Source organism: Bufo bufo, chromosome 5 (genome assembly GCF_905171765.1).
Source record: "Bufo bufo chromosome 5, aBufBuf1.1, whole genome shotgun sequence".
Classification (NCBI taxonomy): domain Eukaryota; kingdom Metazoa; phylum Chordata; class Amphibia; order Anura; family Bufonidae; genus Bufo; species Bufo bufo.
In genome coordinates, this window is record NC_053393.1 from 467,794,955 (window position 1) to 467,817,991 (window position 23,037).

Genomic DNA, 23,037 nt, shown 5'->3' on the forward strand with positions numbered 1-23,037 from the left:
CTTTTGGGGCTCCAAATATACGGATGTAGCAGGGTTAACACACACGCTTTATGAGACATGTTATCTAAACTAAATGCAACTAAGGCTACTTTCACACTCACGTTTGGTGCGGATCTGTCTTGTATCTGCACAGACGGATCTGAACCAATAATGCAAACGCTTGTATCCGTTAATAAGTCATAAAAAAAAAGTCTAAGTCAAAACGGATCCGTCTTGACTTACATTGAAAGTCAATAGGGGATGGATCTGTTTTCAATTGCACCATATTGTGTCAGTGAAAAACGGATCTGTCCCCATTGACTTACATTGTAAGTCAGAACGGATCCGTTAGGCTCCGCATCGTCAGACGGTCACAAAAACGCTGCAAGCTGCGTTTTAGTGACCGTCTAAAAAACACAACAGAGACCAATCGCAGCCAAATTGATGTATTCTGAACGGATCCTTATCCATTCGGAATGCATTGGGGCTAAACTGATCCGTTTTGGGCCGCTTGTGAGAGCCTTGAAACGGATCTCACAAGCGGACCCAGAAACGCCAGTGTGAAAGTAGCCTAAATGTGTTAAGCAATTGCTTTTCAATGGCTTTTGTTTCAAGATAACACGATAAGTTAAGAAATTTGAGTTAAGGCTACTTTCACACTTGCGTTCAGAGCGGGTCCGTCTGGTGTCTGCACAGACGGATCCGCTCCTATAATGCAGACGTTTGGATCCGTTCAGAACGGATCCGTCTGCATTATAGTTTAGAAAAAATTCTAAGTGTGAAAGTTGTTCAGACGGATCCGTCCAGACTTTACATTGAAAGTCAATGGGGGACGGATCTGTTTTGAAAATTGAGCCATATTGTGTCAACTTCAAACGGATCCGTCCCCATTGACTTACATTGTAAGTCTGGACGGATCCGCTTGCCTCCGCACGGCCAGGCGAACACCCGAACGCTGCAAGCAGCGTTCAGGTGTCCGCCTGCTGAGCGGAGGCTGAACGCCGCCAGACTGATGCATTCTGAGCGGATCCGCGTCCACTCAGAATGCATTAGGGCAGTACGGATGCGTTCTGGGCCGCTTGTGAGAGCCTTCAAACAGAGCTCACAAGCGGAGCCCCGAACGCTAGTGTGAAAGTAGCCTAAGGTGTATTTAGCAAAACTAATATTGAAAAATTCTTCTAATGAAAGAAAAAAAAAAGGATATAGCGTATTTATTATATCGCTATGTACCCTTCAGGTAGTATTAACATACAATATATTCTTAGATTATGCACTCATATGCGTATGCCACTCTGAGGTCTCCTAGGACTGTACAGTCGTGGCCAAAAGTTTTGAGAATGACACAAATATTAGTTTTCACAAAGTTTGCTGCTAAACTGCTTTTAGATCTTTGTTTCAGTTGTTTCTGTGATGTAGTGAAATATAATTACACGCACTTCATACGTTTCAAAGGCTTTTATCGACAATTACATGACATTTATGCAAAGAGTCAGTATTTGCAGTGTTGCCCCTTCTTTTTCAGGACCTCTGCAATTCGACTGGGCATGCTCTCAATCAACTTCTGGGCCAATTCCTGACTGATAGCAACCCATTCTTTCATAATCACTTCTTAGAGTTTGTCAGAATTAGTGGGTTTTTGTTTGTCCACCCGCCTCTTGAGGATTGACCACAAGTTCTTAATGGGATTAAGATCTGGGGAGTTTCCAGGCCATGGACCCAAAATGTCAACGTTTTTGTCCCCGAGCCACTTAGTTATCACTTTTGCCTTATGGCACGGTGCTCCATCGTGCTGGAAAATGCATTGTTCTTCACCAAACTGTTGTTGGATTGTTGGAAGAAGTTGCTGTTGGAGGGTGTTTTGGTACCATTCTTTATTCATGGCTGTGTTTCTGGGCAAAATTGTGAGTGAGCCCACTCTCTTGGATGAGAAGCAACCCCACACATGAATGGTCTCAGGATGCTTTACTGTTGGCATGACACAGGACTGATGGTAGCGCTCACCTTTTCTTCTCCGGACAAGCCTTTTTCCAGATGCCCCAAACAATCGGAAAGAGGCTTCATCGGAGAATATGACTTTGCTCCAGTCCTCAGCAGTCCATTCACCATACTTTCTGCAGAAGATCAATCTGTCCCTGATGTTTTTTTTTTTGGAGAGAAGTGGCTTCTTTGCTGCCCTTCTTGACACCAGGCCATCTTCCAAAAGTCTTCGCCTCACTGTGCGTGCAGATGCGCTCACACCTGCCTGCTGCCATTCCTGAGCAAGCTCTGCACTGGTGGCACTCCGATCCCGCAGCTGAATCCTCTTTAGGAGACGATCCTGGTGCTTGCTGGACTTTCTTGGACGCCCTGAAGCCTTCTTAACAAGAATTGAACCTCTTTCCTTGAAGTTCTTGATGATCCTATAAATTGTTGATTGAGGTGCAATCTTAGTAGCCACAATATCCTTGCCTGTGAAGCCATTTTTATGCAACGCAATGATGGCAGCACGTGTTTCTTTGCAGGTCACCATGGTTAACAATGGAAGAACAATGATTTCAAGCATCACCCTCCTTTTAACATGTCAAGTCTTTTCAACCCAATCAGCCTGACATAATGATCTCCAGCCTTGTGCTCATCAACATTCTCACCTGAGTTAACAAGACGATTACTGAAATGATCTCAGCAGGTCCTTTAATGACAGCAATGAAATGCAGTGGAAAGGTTTTTTTGGGATTAAGTTAATTTCCATGGCAAAGAAGGACTATGCAATTCATCAAGATCACTCTTCATAACATTCTGGAGTATATGCAAATTGCTATTATAAAAACTTAAGCAGCAACTTTTCCAATTTCCAATATTTATGTAATTCTCAAAACTTTTGGCCACGACTGTAGTCTCTCACTTTTTTCTTTTTTTTTTTTTTTATTATTCACAATCTCTCTCTCCCCAAAATTCATCTGACTGAAATCACCAAAAATTCAGATTTGGATGCAATTTTTACAAAACTTGTATTGAATTAGTTTTTTTATTTTTCAGAATCTATTCACTCATCTCTAATCCCAGACTACTGGCATTTTAATTGGATTGGTTTCAGTGAGAACACAGTATTAGGCCTCATGGACACTAACGTATTTTCTTTCAGTGTCCGGTACTTTTTTTTTTTTTTTGCGGACCGTATATGGAACAATTCAATTTAATGGGTCTGAAAAAAACCCAGAAGGTACTCCGTGTGCATTCCATTTCCGTATGTCCGTATTTCCGTTCCTCAAAAAAATAGAACATGTCCTATTATTGTCCGCATTACGGACAAGGATAGTACTGTTCTTATAGGGGCCAGCTGTTCCGTTCCGCAAAATACGGAATGCCCCCGGATGTCATCCGTATTTTTCGCGGACCGCAAAATACATACGGTCGTGTGCATGAGGCCTAAGTGGTATTCCCATCTCAGACAGTAGGGGCATATCTCTAGAATATGCCCCCATTGTTTGATAGGTGCAGGTCACACCTCTGGGACCTGCACCTACACTGAAGCGCATTTCTTTGTAAGTAGTGGGTGCAATGACACGGAGCTGCGATACCCCTCAGATGCCACGTTCATAGATGATCTCAGCATCTGACATTGGTTTTGCACATTTTTACAGTGTAAAAGAACTAAATAAAATAATACTTACCTCATCCATTTGATTGCGAAGAGACGGCCACCATCTTCATTCAAGATCTAGCGCGAAATCTTGCACGGCCTGTGATGATGTCACCGAATTTTGCGTGGGATCTTCAATCAATATGGCGGCGGCCGACTCTTCGCACTCAAATGGATGATGTTAGTATGGTTTTTTACCTCCATTCAGGGAAAATCGCTTCGTTACCACAAAACATGAGGAAATTCGTTTTCACAGCAAATCAAATTTTCCCTGAAATTTGGATCAGTTGGCACATCTGAATATGGGGTTTTGGGCTGCACGTGCTGTATAGGGTGTAGGAGAGCTAGAAAGGTTTCAGAGACGGCTACCAGATTATAAAATAGGATGACAGGCTTAAAAAAATAGACTTCTTTAGGGCTCATGCACACGAATGTATTTTCTTTCCGTGTCCATTCCATTTTTGCGGAACCATTCATTTCAATAGGTCCACAAACAATTCGGAAGTTACTCCCTGTGCATTCTGTTTCTGTATTTACTTTCCAAAAACGGATAGAACATGTTCTATTATTGTCCACATTATGGACAAGGATAGGACTGCGCCAGCTGTTCCGTTCCGCCAAATACGGAATGCACATGGAGGTCATCTGTATTTTTTGCGGATCCGTGTTTTGCAGACCGCAAAATACAGTCGTGTGCATGAGCCATTAGTTTGGAAAAAAGACACCTTAGAAGTGATCTCATTTAGGCTACATGCACACGACCGTATGTGTTTTGCGGTCCGCAAATTGCGGATCCGTTTTTTTTGCGGAACCATTGTAATAATGCCTATCCTTGTCTGCAAAAAATAGGACATGCACAATTTTTTTCGCGGAGCAACGGAACGGACATACTGATGCGGACAGCACACGGTGTGCTGTCCGCGTTTTTTGCGGACCCATTAAAATGAATGGGTCCGCATCCTATCCGCAAACAAAAAAAAGGATCGGACACGGAAATAAAATCCGGTCGTGTGCATTAGGCCTTACGTGTATAAATACACATATGATCCAGTACAAAGAACTAGCACGGGATTTATTAATTCCAAGGACATTACAAAGAACCAGGGGATATTCATAGCAATTTAGATATCAGTATAGGAAAGGAATCTTTACAGTTAGAGCAGTCAAACTATGGAATGTCCTATCCAAAGTGATAGTGATGGCATATACTACAGTAGATGCTAATATAACTGATCTAAATATGTTGACTCATTGATTTGAGAAAGGTTGAACTTGATGGACCTGTGTCTTTTTCAACCAATGGAACTATGTGAGAAATAATTACAGTGGTCCCACAACCATTGTATGTTAAAACCATTGTAAGTTGAGTAATCGGTTCCAAAGCCCCAAAATTTCATCTAAGATAAGAGAAAATGAAAATTTAAGACAAATAAGCAAATAACTAAGACGGATAAAACAAGTCCTTACATGTAGCAGTCAGGAATAGCTGTTAACTGGGAACTAATCCAGCTATTTTACCAGAGTAGTGGTTGGATCTGAGTCTAAGACATTGTATGTTGAGTCTGGTTTCAATTTACGATGGGTCAGAAAAGACCATTGTATGTTGAAAATATTGTATCCTGAGGCCATTGTATCTTGAGGGATCAGTGTATTCTAATATCTCAGTAAATGAAATAGTACAGAGAACTGCGGGGTCAGTGCTATGCTTCGTGTCATAAACATTTGGAATCCATGAGATGCTCAATAAATAGGATCATCATATGCCCGTAGTTCATTGTAAGTGTAAACACTTGATGATTTTGCCTGCATCCTATGCTGGTAGTCGCTCCAGATGCTTGCGTTACTAGTTGTGTCCTCTCATTATCTGATTCCTAGAAATATTTAGCCTGGTGTCCCCTGAATTCTGCATCACACTTGAAAGCTCTCCATGCCCGTCTGAGTGCGCAGATAACATGATGGGTGTTTTGGAATAATTTTTTTTTGCTTAGAGTTCTAAGAAACCATGACATATTTGATAGCACGGATGAGAGACGCATAATATGTTTTTTGTTTTGTACATAGGAAATTTAACAATATCACTTTAATTGTACCAGGTTCGTAGACAAAGTAGTGGGCAAATCTGTCACTCAAAGCAAATAGAACAATATGAATATATACAGTATAATAAACACTTATGTCTAGCAGCAGATTTACTATTTACTCTTTTATTTACCAGATGTCTCCTTCGGACCTTGAAATGAGTAAGATGCAGCTGCTGATGCCTCATCGACTCTCCGTAGAATACATGGATGTGCCATTTCAGAGGCAGCGGGCAGTGAGTGCCGTCAGCGTCCTCACCAATGCCATGGAAGGTAAACATCCGCACAATGAGGTTACTAAAGCTACAGGTTACATTTAACGAAAAACTCAATTTAAGGCAACTACAGTACAAAATGACTGTAAATTGAAGTGCATATACATTACAGTGGCATAGTTGCCAATTTATATCCATTATGTCCCTTTTATATAAAGAATTTGTTCACCTTTATTTCTGTAACGGTCACGTCCACACACACACAGGGGGAAGGGTAGTGACCACTGCGCTCCACCCTCACCCCTGGCCCTGCCTACTTGCCTCACGAGTCCTGATAACAGGGGACAACTGGACGGCAGTCCCTAACTTAGGATATGTGCAGGGAAGACAGACAAGACAAAATACGGAACATGAACGGACCGGGTCAGAACCAAGAGAGCTACGCAGTACAACGGATTAAGCAAAGAATGGTCAGGAGAAGCCGGGGTCAAATACCAGGAGAGTAGCGAAGTACAAGAGGAGTCCTAAGAGAGTAGTCAGGTGGGAGCCGAGGTCACAATACCAGGATGTATGCGCAGTACAGGAGGAGCAGGCAGAGGATCGTCAGGGAACAGGATCAGGTAAATATTCAGTAGTCCAACAAATAGCCAGGAACCTAGAAATTAACAGGCAACCTGTAGCCAGCAGGCTGCCTGTATTTATAGTGGGGAGTGAGGGTCATGTGACGTGGCCAGCGTCACATGACCGACAGACCAACCAGTCGAGCACCGAGTGATCAGCTCGGCGCTCAAGGCAGACTTAGGAGCAGGGAGCCACCCAGCTAGTAAAGCCGCCCTGGGAATGAGGTCAAACACAGATCCTCATTCCCAAAGCTAAGCAACAGGTCTGCGGGCGATGGGGGACCAAGTGCACCTTCGGAACCCCGTGACAGTACCCCCCCTTTTACGAGGGGCCACCGGACCCAAGACTTCAGGCGATGGCTTTTCAGGGTGTTCTAAATGAAATTTACGAACAAGTCTAGGAGCATGAACCTCCCTGGCAGGTACCCAGGATCTCTCTTCAGGTCCATACCCCTTCCAGTGAATCAGATACTGCAAGGAGTTACGCACCTTCCTGACATCCACTATTTTAGACACGACATACTCGACAGCATCATTAACAAGAACTGGCGGAGGCGAGGCTTTCGATGGTACTACCGGTTCAAAATATTTTTTAAGTAGAGATTTATGGAACACATTATGAATGTGGAATGACTCGGGCAGCTCCAACCTAAATGATACCGGGTTAATCACCTCCGTGATCTTATATGGTCCAATAAAACGAGGAGCAAATTTTCTAGAAGCTACCTTGAGAGATAGATTCTTGGAGGACAACCATACTTTATCCCCAACCTGAAAGTTCACCCCCCTTGAACGTTTCCTATCGGCCTTGAGTTTTTGAGAACTTTGAGCCTTTTCTAGGTTCGATTGAACCCGGGCCCAAACTGTGCACAGTTCGGAGGAGAGTTTATCAGCTTCAGGGTTCGAGGAGGAGACGGACGACCCAGAATGAAAACGGGGATGAAAACCATGGTTAGAAAAGAAAGGGGAGACCCCAACAGAAGAATTGACACGGTTATTCAGAGCAAATTCAGCCAACGGAAGGAATTTGACCCATAATTGCTGGTCATCAGCAACATACAACCTCAGGAATTGTTCCACAGACTGATTAAGGCGTTCAGTCTGCCCATTACTCTCAGGATGGTAGGCGGAAGAAAAAGACAACGAAATTTTACATCTTTGACAGAAGGCCCTCCAGAATTTGGACACAAACTGCACACCCCTGTCCGAAACAATATTTTCCGGGATGCCATGTAAACGAACAATCTCTCTCACAAAAATAGACGCCAGGTTTTTAGCATTCGGAAGTTTAGACAGGGGAATGAAATGAACCATCTTGCTAAACCTATCGACCACTACCCAAACCACAGTCTTACCCTCCGCCAGCGGTAGGTCAGTTATAAAGTCCATCGAGATATGGGACCAGGGTCTACTGGGAATGGGTAGGGGTCGTAGGTTACCAGCAGGGCGAGTCCTAGGTGTCTTAGACCTGGCACAAACCTCACAGGCTGACACGTAGGACTTGACATCCCTGGTCAGAGTGGGCCACCAATAAGATCTAGAAACCAGATCCTTAGTGCCCTCAATACCCGGATGTCCACAAAAGGCAGAATCGTGACACTCACCCAACAGCTGGAGACGAAATTGTACGGGAACAAACAACTTATCTGTTGGGGTGGATGCCGGTGCCAGATGTTGTTCAGCCTTAATGCGATCCGAGATATCCCGGCCTGAACATAATGGAGAAATCAAAACGGGTAAAAAACAGAGCCCATCGGGCTTGTCGGGGATTCAACCTCTTAGCGGACTCGAGAAACATTAGGTTTTTATGGTCAGTGACAACAGTTACTCGGTGCCTTGCCCCCTCCAAAAAATGTCTCCACTCCTCAAATGCCCATTTAATGGCCAACAGCTCCCTATTCCCTATGTCGTAGTTTCTCTCCGTGGGAGAGAATTTCCTAGAGAAGAAGGCACACGGTCTCAGGTTAGTGAGGCTAGCAGGACCTTGTGAAAGGACTGCTCCTGCGCCGTCCTCGGACGCATCCACCTCCACAATAAAGGGTCTCTCCTGATCAGGCTGGATCAGAATGGGAGCGCTACTAAATGCCTTTTTTAATGTTTCAAATGAAGAAATGGCCTTGGTAGACCAATTCTCCAAATCCGCCCCTTTCTTAGTAAGGTCGGTCAATGGCTTAGCAATTACAGAAAAGTTCATGATAAATTTACGGTAGTAATTAGCGAAACCCAAAAACCGTTGTAAAGCCTTTAAGGATGAAGGCCTTACCCATTCCTTAATTGCTAAAACCTTACCAGGATCCATCTTAAAGGCATGAGGAGTCAAAACATGCCCTAGAAACAGTATCTCCTGTACACCAAAGACACATTTCTCTTGCTTAGCGGATAGCTGGTTCTCCCTCAACACCTCTAATACTTGTTGGACATGGGACACATGAGATTCGAAATCAGGAGAGAATATCAAAATGTCTTTAAGATAGACAATAATAAATTTACCTAAGAACTCCCTAAGAATATCGTTCATTAAGTTTTGGAACACAGCTGGGGCATTGCTGAGTCCAAAAGGCATCACCTGATATTCAAAGTGTCCTATCGGAGTATTGAACGCTGTCTTCCATTCGTCTCCCTCCTTGATTCGGATTAGATTGTATGCCCCTTTCAGGTCAATCTTGGAAAACCCAGGTTGCCCCCAAAACCTGGTTAAATAAATCCGGAATCAATGGGAGAGAGTATCTATTTTGGACAGTGATTTTATTTAATCTCCGGTAATCAATACAAGGCCTAAGACCACCATCCTTCTTTTTAACAAAGAAAAACCCTGCTCCCATAGGAGAGACTGAAGGTCTAATATGCCCTTTAGCAAGGCTCTCCTTAATATAATCTTCCATAGCCTTGCGTTCGGGCCCTGAAAGATTATAAATTCGACCTTTAGGAAATTCGGCACCCTCAATTAGCTCTATGGCGCAATCATAAGGTCTATGGGGGGGTAGAACCTCTGGAGTAAGGGACCAGAACACATCAGAATATTCCTTAATAACAGAGGGTAATGTATTAGACCTTACTGAAACCCCAGGATGGACCACGGACAAGCATGAGTCACACTTAGGTCCCCATTTCACTAACTCTCCTTTGGACCAATCAATTGTGGGGTTATGTAAACGGAGCCAAGGCAACCCTAGTACCACCTCAACCGGTAGGTTCTCCAGGACTAGAAGAGAACATCTCTCAGAGTGGCACACACCCACGGACAGAGAAATTTTAGAGGTACATGACCTCACCGTACCACCAATCAGGGGAGTAGCATCAATAGCCATGACATGGATAGGTGTAGGTAAAGCAAACATTGGAATACCCAATTTACAAGCAAACTCAAAGTCAATAAAGCTGGCCGCTGAACCGGAGTCAATAAAGGCCTTACCCGGCCACTTATTAACCCCCAGAGAAATTGTTATGGGTACCAAAAGCTTACCTTTAGAAAAATCAGGGTGTACCTGGTCTTTAGGTTGTCTTGCCTTAGAAGACTTGTCAGAGAGGTCCCTCTTAGGACACTTGTTGATCCAATGGCCAGGATCTCCACAGTAGAAGCACTCTCCGCGTCTGCGACGAAGATTACCCCGGGTCATGCCAACCTGCATGGGTTCCTCGGTGGAGACCTCAGTGTTGTCCCTGGAAAAGGCCTCTGGCTGGACCACCATCTGAGAACAGAACTGTCGTTCTTGTCGTCTCTCTCTAACTCGTCTGTCAAGTCGGATAACTAGGGTCATCATCTCCTCTAAGGTCTCAGGAATTTGGTAATTGACCAATAGATCTTTTAAATTATCAGATAGACCAGACCTAAACTGACTCTTCAGGGCTGGTTCATTCCATCCTGAGGGGACACACCACCATCTGAATTGGGTGCAATACTCCTCCGCAGGGAGATGGCCCTGAACCAGTGCCCTAAGAGCTGTCTCGGCTACCAGGGCCCTGTCTGGTTCGTCATAGAGGGTACCCAGGGCCTGAAAAAAACCCTCCACAGAAGTTAGACAACTGGCCCCAGGAGGTAACGAAAATGCCCAGTCCTGTGGATCACCCTGTAGTAGAGAAATGATAATCCCCACGCGTTGGCTCTCGGGACCGGAGGACACGGGGCGCAAACGGAAGTAGAGTTTGCAATTCTCCTGAAAGGAGAGAAACCTCTTCCGGTCTCCAGAAAAGGGTTCTGGGAGCTTGATCTGGGGTTCAAAATATGGACTGGAGGACAGAGGAGTGGAAGAACCTTGCCCTAACTCACAAGAACGGAGTTTCTCTCCTAGCTCCTGCACCCTCTGTGTCAAGTTAGAGACATGGTCAGTCAGGGTAGTAAGAGGATTCATGATACAGTGGTTATTGGGCCTGTTAATCTGTAACGGTCACGTCCACACACACACAGGGGGAAGGGTAGTGACCACTGCGCTCCACCCTCACCCCTGGCCCTGCCTACTTGCCTCACGAGTCCTAATGACAGGGGACAACTGGACGGCAGTCCCTAACTTAGGATATGTGCAGGGAAGACAGACAAGACAAAATACGGAACATGAACGGACCGGGTCAGAACCAAGAGAGCTACGCAGTACAACGGATTAAGCAAAGAATGGTCAGGAGAAGCCGGGGTCAAATACCAGGAGAGTAGCGAAGTACAAGAGGAGTCCTAAGAGAGTAGTCAGGTGGGAGCCGAGGTCACAATACCAGGATGTATGCGCAGTACAGGAGGAGCAGGCAGAGGATCGCCAGGGAACAGGATCAGGTAAATATTCAGTAGTCCAACAAATAGCCAGGAACCTAGAAATTAACAGGCAACCTGTAGCCAGCAGGCTGCCTGTATTTATAGTGGGGAGTGAGGCTCATGTGACGTGGCCAGCGTCACATGACCGACAGACCAACCAGTCGAGCACCGAGTGATCAGCTCGGCGCTCAAGGCAGACTTAGGAGCAGGGAGCCACCCAGCTAGTAAAGCCGCCCTGGGAATGAGGTCAAACACAGATTCTCATTCCCAATGTTAAGCAACAGGTCTGCGGGTAATGGGGGACCGAGTGCACCTTCGGAACCCCGTGACAATTTCCTTTTGTACAGACCCCACAGTGTGGCCAGACCTATGGTGGTGATCATACTTACCTGATCCCCGATGCTGGATTCCAGCCATATCACTGCTCCACCAGCTCTGCAGGGCCATTCTCCCCGTGTCAACATCAGGTTTGATGTGGGGCAGCGGTGACGTGAGTGGGTCACATACCGCATGGGTGACACATCACTGCTGCGGCCAGTCATTGGCTGCAGTGGTCAAGTGGAGACCTTGGATATGCAGAGTTGGCGGGACAGTGATGGAACACAGTGACGGGGATCAGGTCAGTATAATTACCACCGCAGGTTTGGCCACTCTGTGGGGTCTTTACACAGAGTCACAAAGGTGAACAACCCCTTTAAGTGTATGTCATCAATAATAGCCATGGCTGTTTTATAATACATAGAGAACATAGTTGCGTAGCTTGTAAGGCTAAAAAAAAAGACATTTGTCCATCCAGTTCAGCCTGTTATCCTGCAAGTTGATCCAGAGGAATTGTGGTTAAAGACATGACATGTCTGTGCATTTATTAAGAGTTTATAAAACCAAACACCATGCGTCATTACGACCACTTCTCAGACATGGAGACTTCAATCTCATGAATGATAAATAAAGTAACAAAAAAAGGACCAGTGAAAAAATTCGGAAATAGAAGTAATGCTTGAAACCAGCTGATATATTGCCTAAATATCAACTGCCTAATGCAAATGTTATCTAGACCAGTGTTTCCCAACCAGTGTGCCTCCAGCTGTTGCAAAACTACAACTCCCAGCATGCCCAGACAGCCTTTGGCTGTGCGGGCATGTTGGGAGTTGTAGTTTTGCAACAGCTGGATGCACACTAGTTGGGAAACACTGATCTAGACAATGCAATGATAATTCAGTATTTATAGCATATCATGCTGTATATGAGATCATTCACATATCTGGTCCTGTCTGCTCTACTAGCCATAGCTAAAGTGTTGCCTACAGAAAAAGTCAAGAAAAAGCACACAACGTTGGACATAACCTGGTATCAAAAAGTGAACATTCACCTTAAGCTCAAATGTCAAATTTATGAAATGCATGTATGTCCAGAAACAGTAAAACGTATTCTGTATCTCAATGTCTTTTTAGAATTGGAAGAATCTCGCCAGAAATGTCCTCCTTGCTGGTATCATTTTGCCCATAGGTTCCTCATCTGGGATTGTTGTACTCTATGGTTAGAAATCAAGAAAGGAGTGAAATTTGTAGTCATGGATCCCTTTACTGATCTAACCATCACTATATGCATAGTGCTTAACACCCTTTTCATGGCTTTGGAACATTACAAGATGACTGAAGAATTTGAAAAAATGCTAGCTACTGGCAACTATGTAAGTAGTCCTTCAAGTGTTTGGCTTGTCACAAAGTTTCACATGTTTTCTGGTGATCATTAGGACAATAGGACGTTCTCTGCACACAGTGGCCCACATTTCTTCACCCATTTTCCCCAGGATTTAGCATCAAATGTTCCAAGTAGTGACAGCAAATCTTGCACCTTTTCTCGTTGCTCACAAAATTTGGTGAGCATTGAGAAAAGTGGCCGTGGCCGTGGTCTGGTCTCCAAAGGAGAAATAGTTTAAGCCACATTTATTACGTGGCATAGGAGGAAATAGCACCAATTATGACGCATGACTAATTTGGCACCTTCAAGATTTGGCACCAGACTTTTAAAGAGATGTGAGCTTTTTGAAAAAATTGGCACAAATCACACCAGTCAAATATGGGCCATGTTACTGAAGAACTGGCCATTTTGGTCATATGTATAAACCAGAGCTAAGCTTTACATTCCTAAACTGCTTTGGAAATAGTAAAACTGCACTGGCCTTGGTTCATGTGGCAGCAGGTTTAGTTTTTTCTTTTAGACAGTTTTGCTGAGGCTAAATGGCCTACACTTGTGGTGGTGAACCTTAGAGACCGAGGGCCCAAACTGCAACCCAAAACCCACTTATTTATTGCAAAGTGACAACACGGCAATTTACCCTGAATACCAATATTGTATATCTTCCATGGGCTTTATCATTTCGCTATAATAGCCTGCCTACATTCAATGCGCTGCCTGTGCTGTTCATAGTGCGCCCTGCACTGATGAATGGCAGGAAAAGTCTAGAGCATATTGGTACACCATGGACTTTTTCCAGGGTGTGGGTACCCACAGAGAGGGCTCTGAGCGCTGCCTCTGGCACCCATGCCATAGGTTCGCCACCACTGGCCTATACTTATTAAAGAGGTTTTCTGGGCAGCAGGTATTGATATAATATTAATATCCCCCAGATAGGTCAGCAGTATCAGAGTCAGATAAGTAGGGGTCAAACACTCAGAAGTCCCACCGATCAGCTGTTTTGGGCAGCTACATTGCCGGAAACCAAGAGTGTAAGCATTGGAAGCAAAAGGCTCCATTCACTGTGTAGTTTCCAGGACCTGTATACTGCAGCTCATCTCCTATGCACTGGAATGGGAACTGAGCAGCAGTACCCTGGCACGGCCACTACCCTGTGCACAGAGCTGTCTGCCTTCAAACAGCAAATCTGAGGACTGAGTGTTGGAACCCCATGATCTGATGACCTATCCGGAGGACAGGTCATCAATACCTGTACCCCGGAGAACGCCTTTAAGACTGACATTTAATATACTAGTGTTTGCTAAGTTATCGTTGGGGGTTTGGTTTGCACCAAATGTATCAAAAGGTACATGCCTCTTAATACATTTGTACATTGTGAAGTGCCTGAAAGACAACATTGCACAAAAAAACATGGCATTTTCTTTCAACTGGAGAAAGTTGTCTAAAAAACATGAGACCACGTCCACTCCATATTGACGACGCTCATTTTACAACCTTTTGATGAGGAAGGACAACATAAGAAGAAATATTTCTTCACAGATTTTTTTTTTTTAAATTGCCACCGTTTATGCCAGATTCTGCCACAGATGCAGATTTATGTTTGTGGTCTTCTTTTTTTTTTGCCATTTTCGATCCCAGTGGAATATTTTCTGGAATGTAACTGCCACTCTACTTCTTTTTGTTTTGGCTTTTTTGGTTTTAAAAAAATATATAGGAGCTTTTGGCGGTTATTACAAGCATACTGCAATTAAAAAGTGAATGCAAAGGGAGCAAAAAACATCAGGAAACTGTTTTAAAACACCACTACAAAGCAAAAAAGAATTGTTTTTATGACATTTTCCATAATTTCCTTCTGACCACCATGTAACATCTAGCCACTGCAGACCATACCTGTAATCATTTACATATCTGCCTTTGACGTGACTGCTTTTTTTGTCAATTAGTCTAAGGGCGGGTTCTAATCAGCGTTAAAAATTATGTTATAGTGTTCCGGAATATAACGGAATTTTAGGACGTAATGCAAAACAGAACCCGTTACAAGGCATTCCGTATTGCTCTGCCCTAATATATTTCTATTTGCACATAAAACGGTTTAGTTTTTTCCGTCATGCATAACTGAAAAAAAAGTAATCATTACATTTGCCCATAGGACGGAGCAAAATGGAATGCCTTGTAACGGGTTCTGTTTTGCATTACGTCCTAAAATTCTGTTAGTCTGTAACACTATAACAGAATATCTAACGCTGGTGAGAACCCGCCTTTACACTCATTGACCAAAAAAAAGCAGTCACATCTCAGGCAGATATGTAAATGATTACTGGTGTGGTCTGACTAGACACCGGGTTTTGTCACAAGAGAGCATAAAAGTGCTTCCATCGCTGACCCATAAAAAAGATTTCAGAGGCTACTTTTGGGTAGTGTAGCTCTTGGTGAGAGATCCTTGACTGCTAGACATGCCTGTATAACACACTCAAATACATTTTTCCCAGTTGACAGACTTTGAGAGGGTGGGCATTATTAGACTAGGAGAAGCAGGATGGTATTTTTGACAGATTACCCACCATCTCGGCCATTTTGACTGTTAGGAGGTGCTGGGAGCAGTGGCTACGTGAAAGAACGCATCTTCGGTGAACAGGCTTCGGACAACCCAGACAGACCACCATTAAAAAGGATTGTTTGATCTGCTGACAAGCACAAGTAGCTCCCACAGTTTCGTTGTCCACCATCCAGACACAGATGTCCTGCCAACCACCATCGCCTTTGTTTGCAGTGATGTAGTTAATGAGAAACCTGGACTGCTATGGACTGAAACCATGTCATTTTTAGCAAGAAATCCAGGTTCTGTTTGGAAAACTTCACCAACAACATTTGGGTTTGTGTATGCCTGTGAAGCAACACATTGCCCCAACTGCTGATGTGATTATCCTGGGATCCATTCAGTACAACAGTCAGTCACCCCTAGTAGTGATATGAGGGGCACTAACAGTTCAGCGATATGTGCAGGACATCCTGCCACCACATGTGTTGCCTCTCATGGAAGGACTTTCAACTGGCATTCTCAGCAGCATAATGCTCGCCCACACACAGCAAGGGTTTCTCAGGAATGTCTCCTTCAGATTATAACACTTCCTTGGCCTGCTCCGTTGCTAGATTTTTCACCAATCGAGCATTTAGGGCACCAGCTGGGTCGTTAGCTTTGGCAACCTAAGAGTGTGCAGGATCTACAGGACCAACTGCAACATCTGTGGGAGAATATGCCACAGGATACCATACAGAACCTGTATGCCTCCATGCCCAACTGAATCTCATGTTGTATACTGGCTAGAGGTGGCCCAACAGGGTTATCATCATTACATTCACACATAGAAAGTGTCATTTGATTCCTTATTGATGCATTATTTTTTTTGTCAATGAGTCAATAAAGATAATATTGGACACATGACAATGAAGAATCCTGTAAGACTAAACGGAATAACTGATGTAAACCAAAATATTAAAGGAATTCTGTTTCTTATGGAAGAGCTATACAAAGCAGACAGTTGAACATTAAGTGATCTCCTATGGGGCAACATAATAAAATATATATTAAAATTATCAGACATTGTACACATTAGATTTTTTGGGGGTTTTTTGATTTTCACTTATTTGAAGGTTTCTTCGATAAAAAAAAAATGAACCTGAAATGACTATGTGTGACACGTTGCTATGTACAATACAAGCACAGTGCCAAGGAAGTTAGGACACGTACATGCACCCTAGAGTCAGCGTGTTCCCAGAGGCTCTTGCTTGTTTACAGTAATTGTAAACTGCATTTAAAGCGCGAGCGATCGAAGGGCAGACTTGTTATTGACAATGCATTATCTAGATGAAGGAGAATAAAAAGCTTAAAGGAACACATCACTTAACTTGTTCCAGGCAACATTTCAAAAGTTCATATAGTAAGTAGCTGCTCTTAGGCTCGTTCAGCTTTATTTAGACCTTGCAAGCATCTTTGCTTTTCCTCTGGGAGCTGCCATATCTGTGATGTTGCCTGGAATTACATCATATCCTGGCATAAGAACAGCTAGGCCAATGCATACAATACGAGAGAGCGAAACCAATATGTGAACCCATTTGTGCCCTTGTTTTAATAAATCAATGATATATTCATTTAGGTTTCAGTGCGATGTTTCTTCAGGTCAACCCAAAGGTTAAATAGGGAAATCTTCTGCAAACTGAATATGCAGAGGAGAAAATGAAGATTGACAGAACCTGAGTCTGTTTGCATGACCACCACAGACGTACCATTGCTACTGTAAATGACAAGCGTGTGCACGTTGTAAAACCTTGATATAGTCCTGTTCATTTCAGTGTTTCAAAAATATGGAAATACACCTGTAGGGTACGGCTGCACGCAGGGTCGGACTGGCCCATCAGAGGACCAGAAGATCCTCTGGTGGGCCCAGGCTCTGATACCATAGTGAGTCCAAAATTTGGAGCTGCCTTTCAACCCAATAACTTGCAACAAGGGTCTATTTCTGATTTAATCAAACCTATTAGATGTTATTGATGATATCTGAATTGGGCGCAGCAGGTCGTCCACGGGAATCACCACTGCTGCTACTAACAGCAGTGCCAGAAGATATTCCAGGTCTGGAGCTCCAATGTCAAGGAGTAACCTCCAGCAGAGTTCAGCCCCAGCATGTGACTTAGTGAAGCACACAGCTTCAACATTGCTGTGTGCCTGTGCAGGCACTTAGGAGTAATAATAATATATAGGAATAATATTCAAAGTGCCGCACTAAGTCCGTGCGCAGCCGCAGTGAGAGAGAAGCGGAGTGCTCAAGACTAAGTATGGACGCATGCGCAGTGAGTCTGCCGGTCGTGCTATGCACTAAGTTCCAGCGCAGCCGTAATAGGAGCAAGTGGCCCATGATCAGTGTATTTGTTTGCGCTGCTAGACAGCGCGCAGCGCGTCATCCCTAGGCTGATTCAGCTGTCAATGATGAGGCAGTAGTCTTTATAAGACTGGTTCTGGCGTCTTTACTCATCTCTGCCTGTTACCCCTGATGAAGCCAGATTAGCTGTTGGGGGGCATGAGTTAGGTTTTAAGTTCTGGTCACCATTGTATGTGTGAGCGATTTCAGACTCTCAGAGTGATAGTGTACAGCAACTCTATTATAGAAAGTGAGACAGCATTGGGAAAGTGCCCAACCAGCTGCTGTTTGTTAACTAAATAGCACCTCTGCGCCAAAAACAACCATGGTTACCAGCTAGTTTTACCCACATGTGTTTGTGCTCACTTAGTAATTCACATTAAGAGTAAGGGTACTTTCACACTTGCAGCAGAGGATTCCGGCAGGCAGGTCCCTCGCCGTAACTGCCCGCCGGTTCCGTCAAAACATATGCAAACTGATGGCATTTGTCAGAGGGATCAGAATCCTGATCCGTATGACAAATGCATTAAAAAGCTGTATCCCTCTCTCCGGTGTCATCCGGAAAAAACGGATCCGGCATTTATATTTTTTCATATTTTTTGCGGTCTGAGCATGCGCAGACCGCAATGCCGGATCCATTTTGCCAAAACACTCGCAAGTGTTCCGGAATTTTGGACGGAGATAGAACCGCAGCATGATTTGGTATTATCTCCGTCCTGAAAAGGCAAAAAGACTGAACTGAAGATGTCCTCATGCATCCTGAACGGAATGCTCTCCATTCAGAATGCATTAGGATGAAACTGATCAGTTCTTTTCCGTTATTAAGCCCCTAGGACAGAACTCAATGCCGAAAAAGAAAAACGCTAGTGTGAAAGTACCTTTACCTTTATTAGATTTGTTTTATTAATGAGTCAGTAAAAGTTACGTTTTAATATCTGGGATAAGATAGGAAATTAGCATATTTAGGCCAAGTTATAGTGATTTTGGAAATTCCTTTCCCAGATACGGGTCTCCATCAGTTTTGGTTTCCTGTATAAGGTCTCGCGCACAAGGCGACATCCATATTGCAGTCTGCAAACCACAGATCATTTGCAGGACAGCCACATGGATATGGACAGCACACGGATGACATCTGTGTGCTACCTTTTTTTTGGTGGACCCCCATAGAAATTAATGGAAAGAACGTTCAATCTGTAAAAACTGCAGATTGGACACAGATGCTAAATACGGTAGTGCGCATGAGGCCTGAACCTGGCAATTTTCTGTGAAAAGTGGCAACCCTAATCAAAAAGTAGTCCTCAATTTTTACACTAAATAAAGTTTACTAAATACACATAGCAATACCGACTATAGCATAGTGATCAGTTTAGTACATTTTTTTGCTATGATTATTGTGAAATATATGTAAAAATCCTGTTAATTTCCAATGGTAATATAAGAAACAAAATTCTGCAGAAGTATAAGAAATTTGGACGTGAGCAGGAAATAGTGTAAAAAACAAAAACAAAACAAAATGTCACTTACCTATTAGAAACAATGGAATGGAACAATCTCTGTACATGCCCTTTTTGAGCCTATGGAAATGATTTTCCATCAGCAAGAGCAGAGACTCGCTCTGTAAAGCCTCATGCAGATGTCCGTGGAACACTGTCCGTGAGATACCGGACTGGCATTGCAGGAGCACAATGACGCCGTGCGCTCCTGCAATGCCAGAACGGTATCTCACGGACCGTGTTCCACGGATGTTTGCATGAGGCTTAAGAGTGAATCCTTCTCTGGCAGACTCAGTCCATGTAACATAGACGTCCATTCACTGCGGCTTGGGTTTGCTGTTGTGCTGATGTAACCTGACTTATCACAATATGGCAGTATTACCAGAAAAATCTAAAAGCCGTCATTGGGTAATATTGGGGACAAATTAGGCCGCATTCACACATATGTGGATTTTCACGGACTACGGTCCATGAAAACCCGTCCTGCCGAGTGCACAACAAGTGCACGGCGTAATTGGTTGCTATGACGCCATGCGCTTCGTGCCACCGCCGCTGTACAGTAATACACCTGTACTATACAAGTGTATTACGGTACAGCGGAGGTGGCACGAAGCGCACAGCATCATAGCAACCAATGACGTTGTGCGCTCGTGCACTCAGCAGGGCGGCTGGACGGGTTTTCACGGACCGTGGTCCGTGAAAATCCACATATGTGTGAATGCCTCCTTATCTACATTTTTTTTTAAATATAGTAACACAGAAAAATAAAAAAAACTGACCAAAATTTCTTAAAAAAGGTTTAACATAAAAATGTGATTTAAACAATTGGTTATTTTCTGATGACACATTCCTTTTCAATGTGGAATTTGCTTTGCCATGTCTTTCTAAATGTCTTCTGAGTTGTATCCTTTTTGTGTCTACAGGTTTTCACTGGTATTTTTACAGCTGAAATGGTCTTCAAAATCATTGCCTTAGATCCTTATTACTATTTCCAGCAGGGATGGAATATTTTTGACAGCATCATTGTAACACTCAGTTTAATGGAATTCTGTTTGTCCAGTCTCTCCAGTATGGGAAATCTGTCAGTTCTACGTTCTTTCCGCTTGGTAAGCTCTATACTGCTTCCTGTAGTGTATAGTTATGATCTGATTTTCCATTTCATACATTGCCTGTGGTATTATTTTGGATCGATTTTATTACATGTAGGAAACTAAAACTTATTTTGTCTTGTTTCAGCTTCGGGTTTTCAAACTGGCAAAGTCTTGGCCGACATTGAATACTCTCATCAAAATCATTGGCAATTCAGTTGGGGCTCTCGGGAACTTAACCCTTGTTTTGGCGATCATTGTTTTTATTTTTGCTGTTGTTGGAGTGCAGTTGTTTGGACGGAACTACATGGATTGCGTCTGCAAGATTAACAATGATTGCAAGTTGCCACGATGGCACATGAACGACTTTTTCCATTCGTTCCTCATTGTGTTTAGGGTTTTGTGTGGAGAATGGATTGAGACCATGTGGGATTGCATGGAAGTTAGCGGCCAACCTTTGTGCATCCTTGTCTTCATGCTCGTTATGGTTATAGGAAATCTGGTGGTAAGTAACAATATTTTTACAAAATCTTGAATCAATCTTCGGCTTTTGTGGCATCGACATTGTTTTTATGTTAGTGAAACTGATTATTGTGCTATGTGTGCCCAAAATAATTGCCTGTAAAAACATAATTATATTTTTTTCACAATAATTGCAATTTGTGGACCGCAAAATAAACAGGGTCGTGTGAATGAGGACTTAGAAGTAGGAACAGAAAGAAAATTCACAATTGTTACAGAAAGCAGTAAAACTGCATGCATTAAAATGTGACTTTGCCACAGTTCTTTCAGTAGCGATATGGCTTTGTGTCGCACCACAACACAGAATATCGGGAAATAATACAATTGAAACAAGGAAATAAATGTATAAGTTGGTGAATTAGTTGCCTTTCAGCAATATATAGATGATACATCATCATATGCTGGTGCACCAACATATCTAAGTGCCAGTGTATGCCTTATACAAGTAGTGTTGGAGGAGCCTTTCCTTTCACTGTTAGACTACCCTCTCCCTCCCCAAAGGTCATTCCTTTACAATTTTTTGTCCCAATTCGTATTTAATCTTACCTTTCAATATGACTTCTTTATGAAGGAGGAGGATTTAAATAAAACCTGGAAATCACAGGATGGCTGTCAGGAGGGATGTCATTCCTGTAGCCCTCACAGATTGTTACCAGTGGTGACTAGGAGAGTGGCTTGGCGTGTAGCTAGGCTCGGACTGGCCCACAGGGGAACAGGTGAATCCCCTGGTGGGCCCCTGAGCAAGGTGGACCCCTGAGCAAGGTGGACTCTTAGTCCCCCATACCCTGCACAAGTGGCACATGGCACAGTAGACTGCGCTACACACAGATATATATTTGTATAAAACTGCATATATTATTTAACAGACTACCCAGTTTATTATTGTACACATTGGGTGGTGGAGAAGGCTTCTACAGACAGGCCAGGTAGTATCCTTTTTCACCAGGGACCGGACCTCTCAAAGTCACTGCATGTACCCTCATAATCCATCATCTTGTAGTGTCTTACTACTGCTGCCGCTGTGTGAGCAGGTAATATTTACACGTAGCTTTACAGTGGATCCCCAAACTAAATTTTACTGGTGGGCCCTAGAATGATAAATTCCCCCATAGAGTCCTGGCATAAGCAGTCCATGTGTCACCATATGCCGCTTTTTACCGCACCATATTGTATAGCAATTTTCCAACAGAAGCAATTTGGCATGGGTGGCGTTAACTTCCGTATGCCTTTACATGGAATGTGTTTTGCAGTAATGGTAGTTTTGGACCTCCTTGGGAGTAGTAGTAGTAGATTAGTGGTGATTGTTTTCTAGGCACCTCTTACAGACAACTAGAATACTTATTTTCCTAGGGTCCATCAGAAAATTACAGAAAAGCATAACTATAATTTCAAATACCAGAAATTAACTTCACTGAACCGGTATGTGAAATTCAAGATTTTTTTTTTTAAACTCATGATTAGTTGGCAGTGGATCTGTAATTCATGATATTCCTTCCACAGTGTATTTCTTCAGGTTTTCTTCATGTATATTTATGCCAGGTAGCCCTGAGCCTGGCTGTGGTAATACAGGTGAGGTCAGAAATTGCTCTCCCTGTAATTACCATATACTTGTCTTACCTAGCTTGTGGAGTTGTCAGTCTGACAGTTACTGTAGTAAAAGGAGTCATAAAATCCTCCTTCTTCTTCTGCCGGGCTCTCCCTCTCCTTCTTGATTGACATGGCCAAGTGAGATGACGATGTAGGGACCTGGCCCTGTCAATCAAGAAGGAGAAGTTGGCAGAGGAAGCAGGAGTAGCAAGGCTGGAGTGAAACTTTTTTCCTCTGCATCCGCTATAGCTACATCATAGTTTACAGGCAGCTCAGCAATATTAATACATATTTAAAGGCATCTAATCGAACATTGACTACTCTGCACAATCCAAAACATGCATTAGTTCCCCATGACAAAAGACTTTGTTTGTATTTTCTACATTTCATTGGGAAATGGTCGTTGCTACAGCAACACGGCTGAATTTCTTTTATACACGTTACCTAAATTTGGATGATTTCTACCTGTAGGTATACAGCATAA

At 43.4% G+C, this 23,037-nt stretch overlaps 1 protein-coding gene across 15 annotated transcripts in view; it reads left to right on the forward strand.

Annotated features, from left to right (window-relative positions):
• LOC121002352 (sodium channel protein type 4 subunit alpha-like) overlaps positions 1 to 23,037 on the forward strand; it is a 450,413-nt gene that overhangs the window by 216,532 nt on the left and 210,844 nt on the right. For all 15 annotated transcript variants that reach the window (XM_040433808.1, XM_040433805.1, XM_040433807.1 and 12 more), the window contains 4 exons: positions 5,814 to 5,949; positions 12,701 to 12,939; positions 20,280 to 20,462; positions 20,593 to 20,949. In XM_040433808.1, the coding sequence (XP_040289742.1) occupies positions 5,814 to 5,949; positions 12,701 to 12,939; positions 20,280 to 20,462; positions 20,593 to 20,949 (915 nt within the window). The remainder of the gene's footprint in view (positions 1 to 5,813; positions 5,950 to 12,700; positions 12,940 to 20,279; positions 20,463 to 20,592; positions 20,950 to 23,037) is intronic.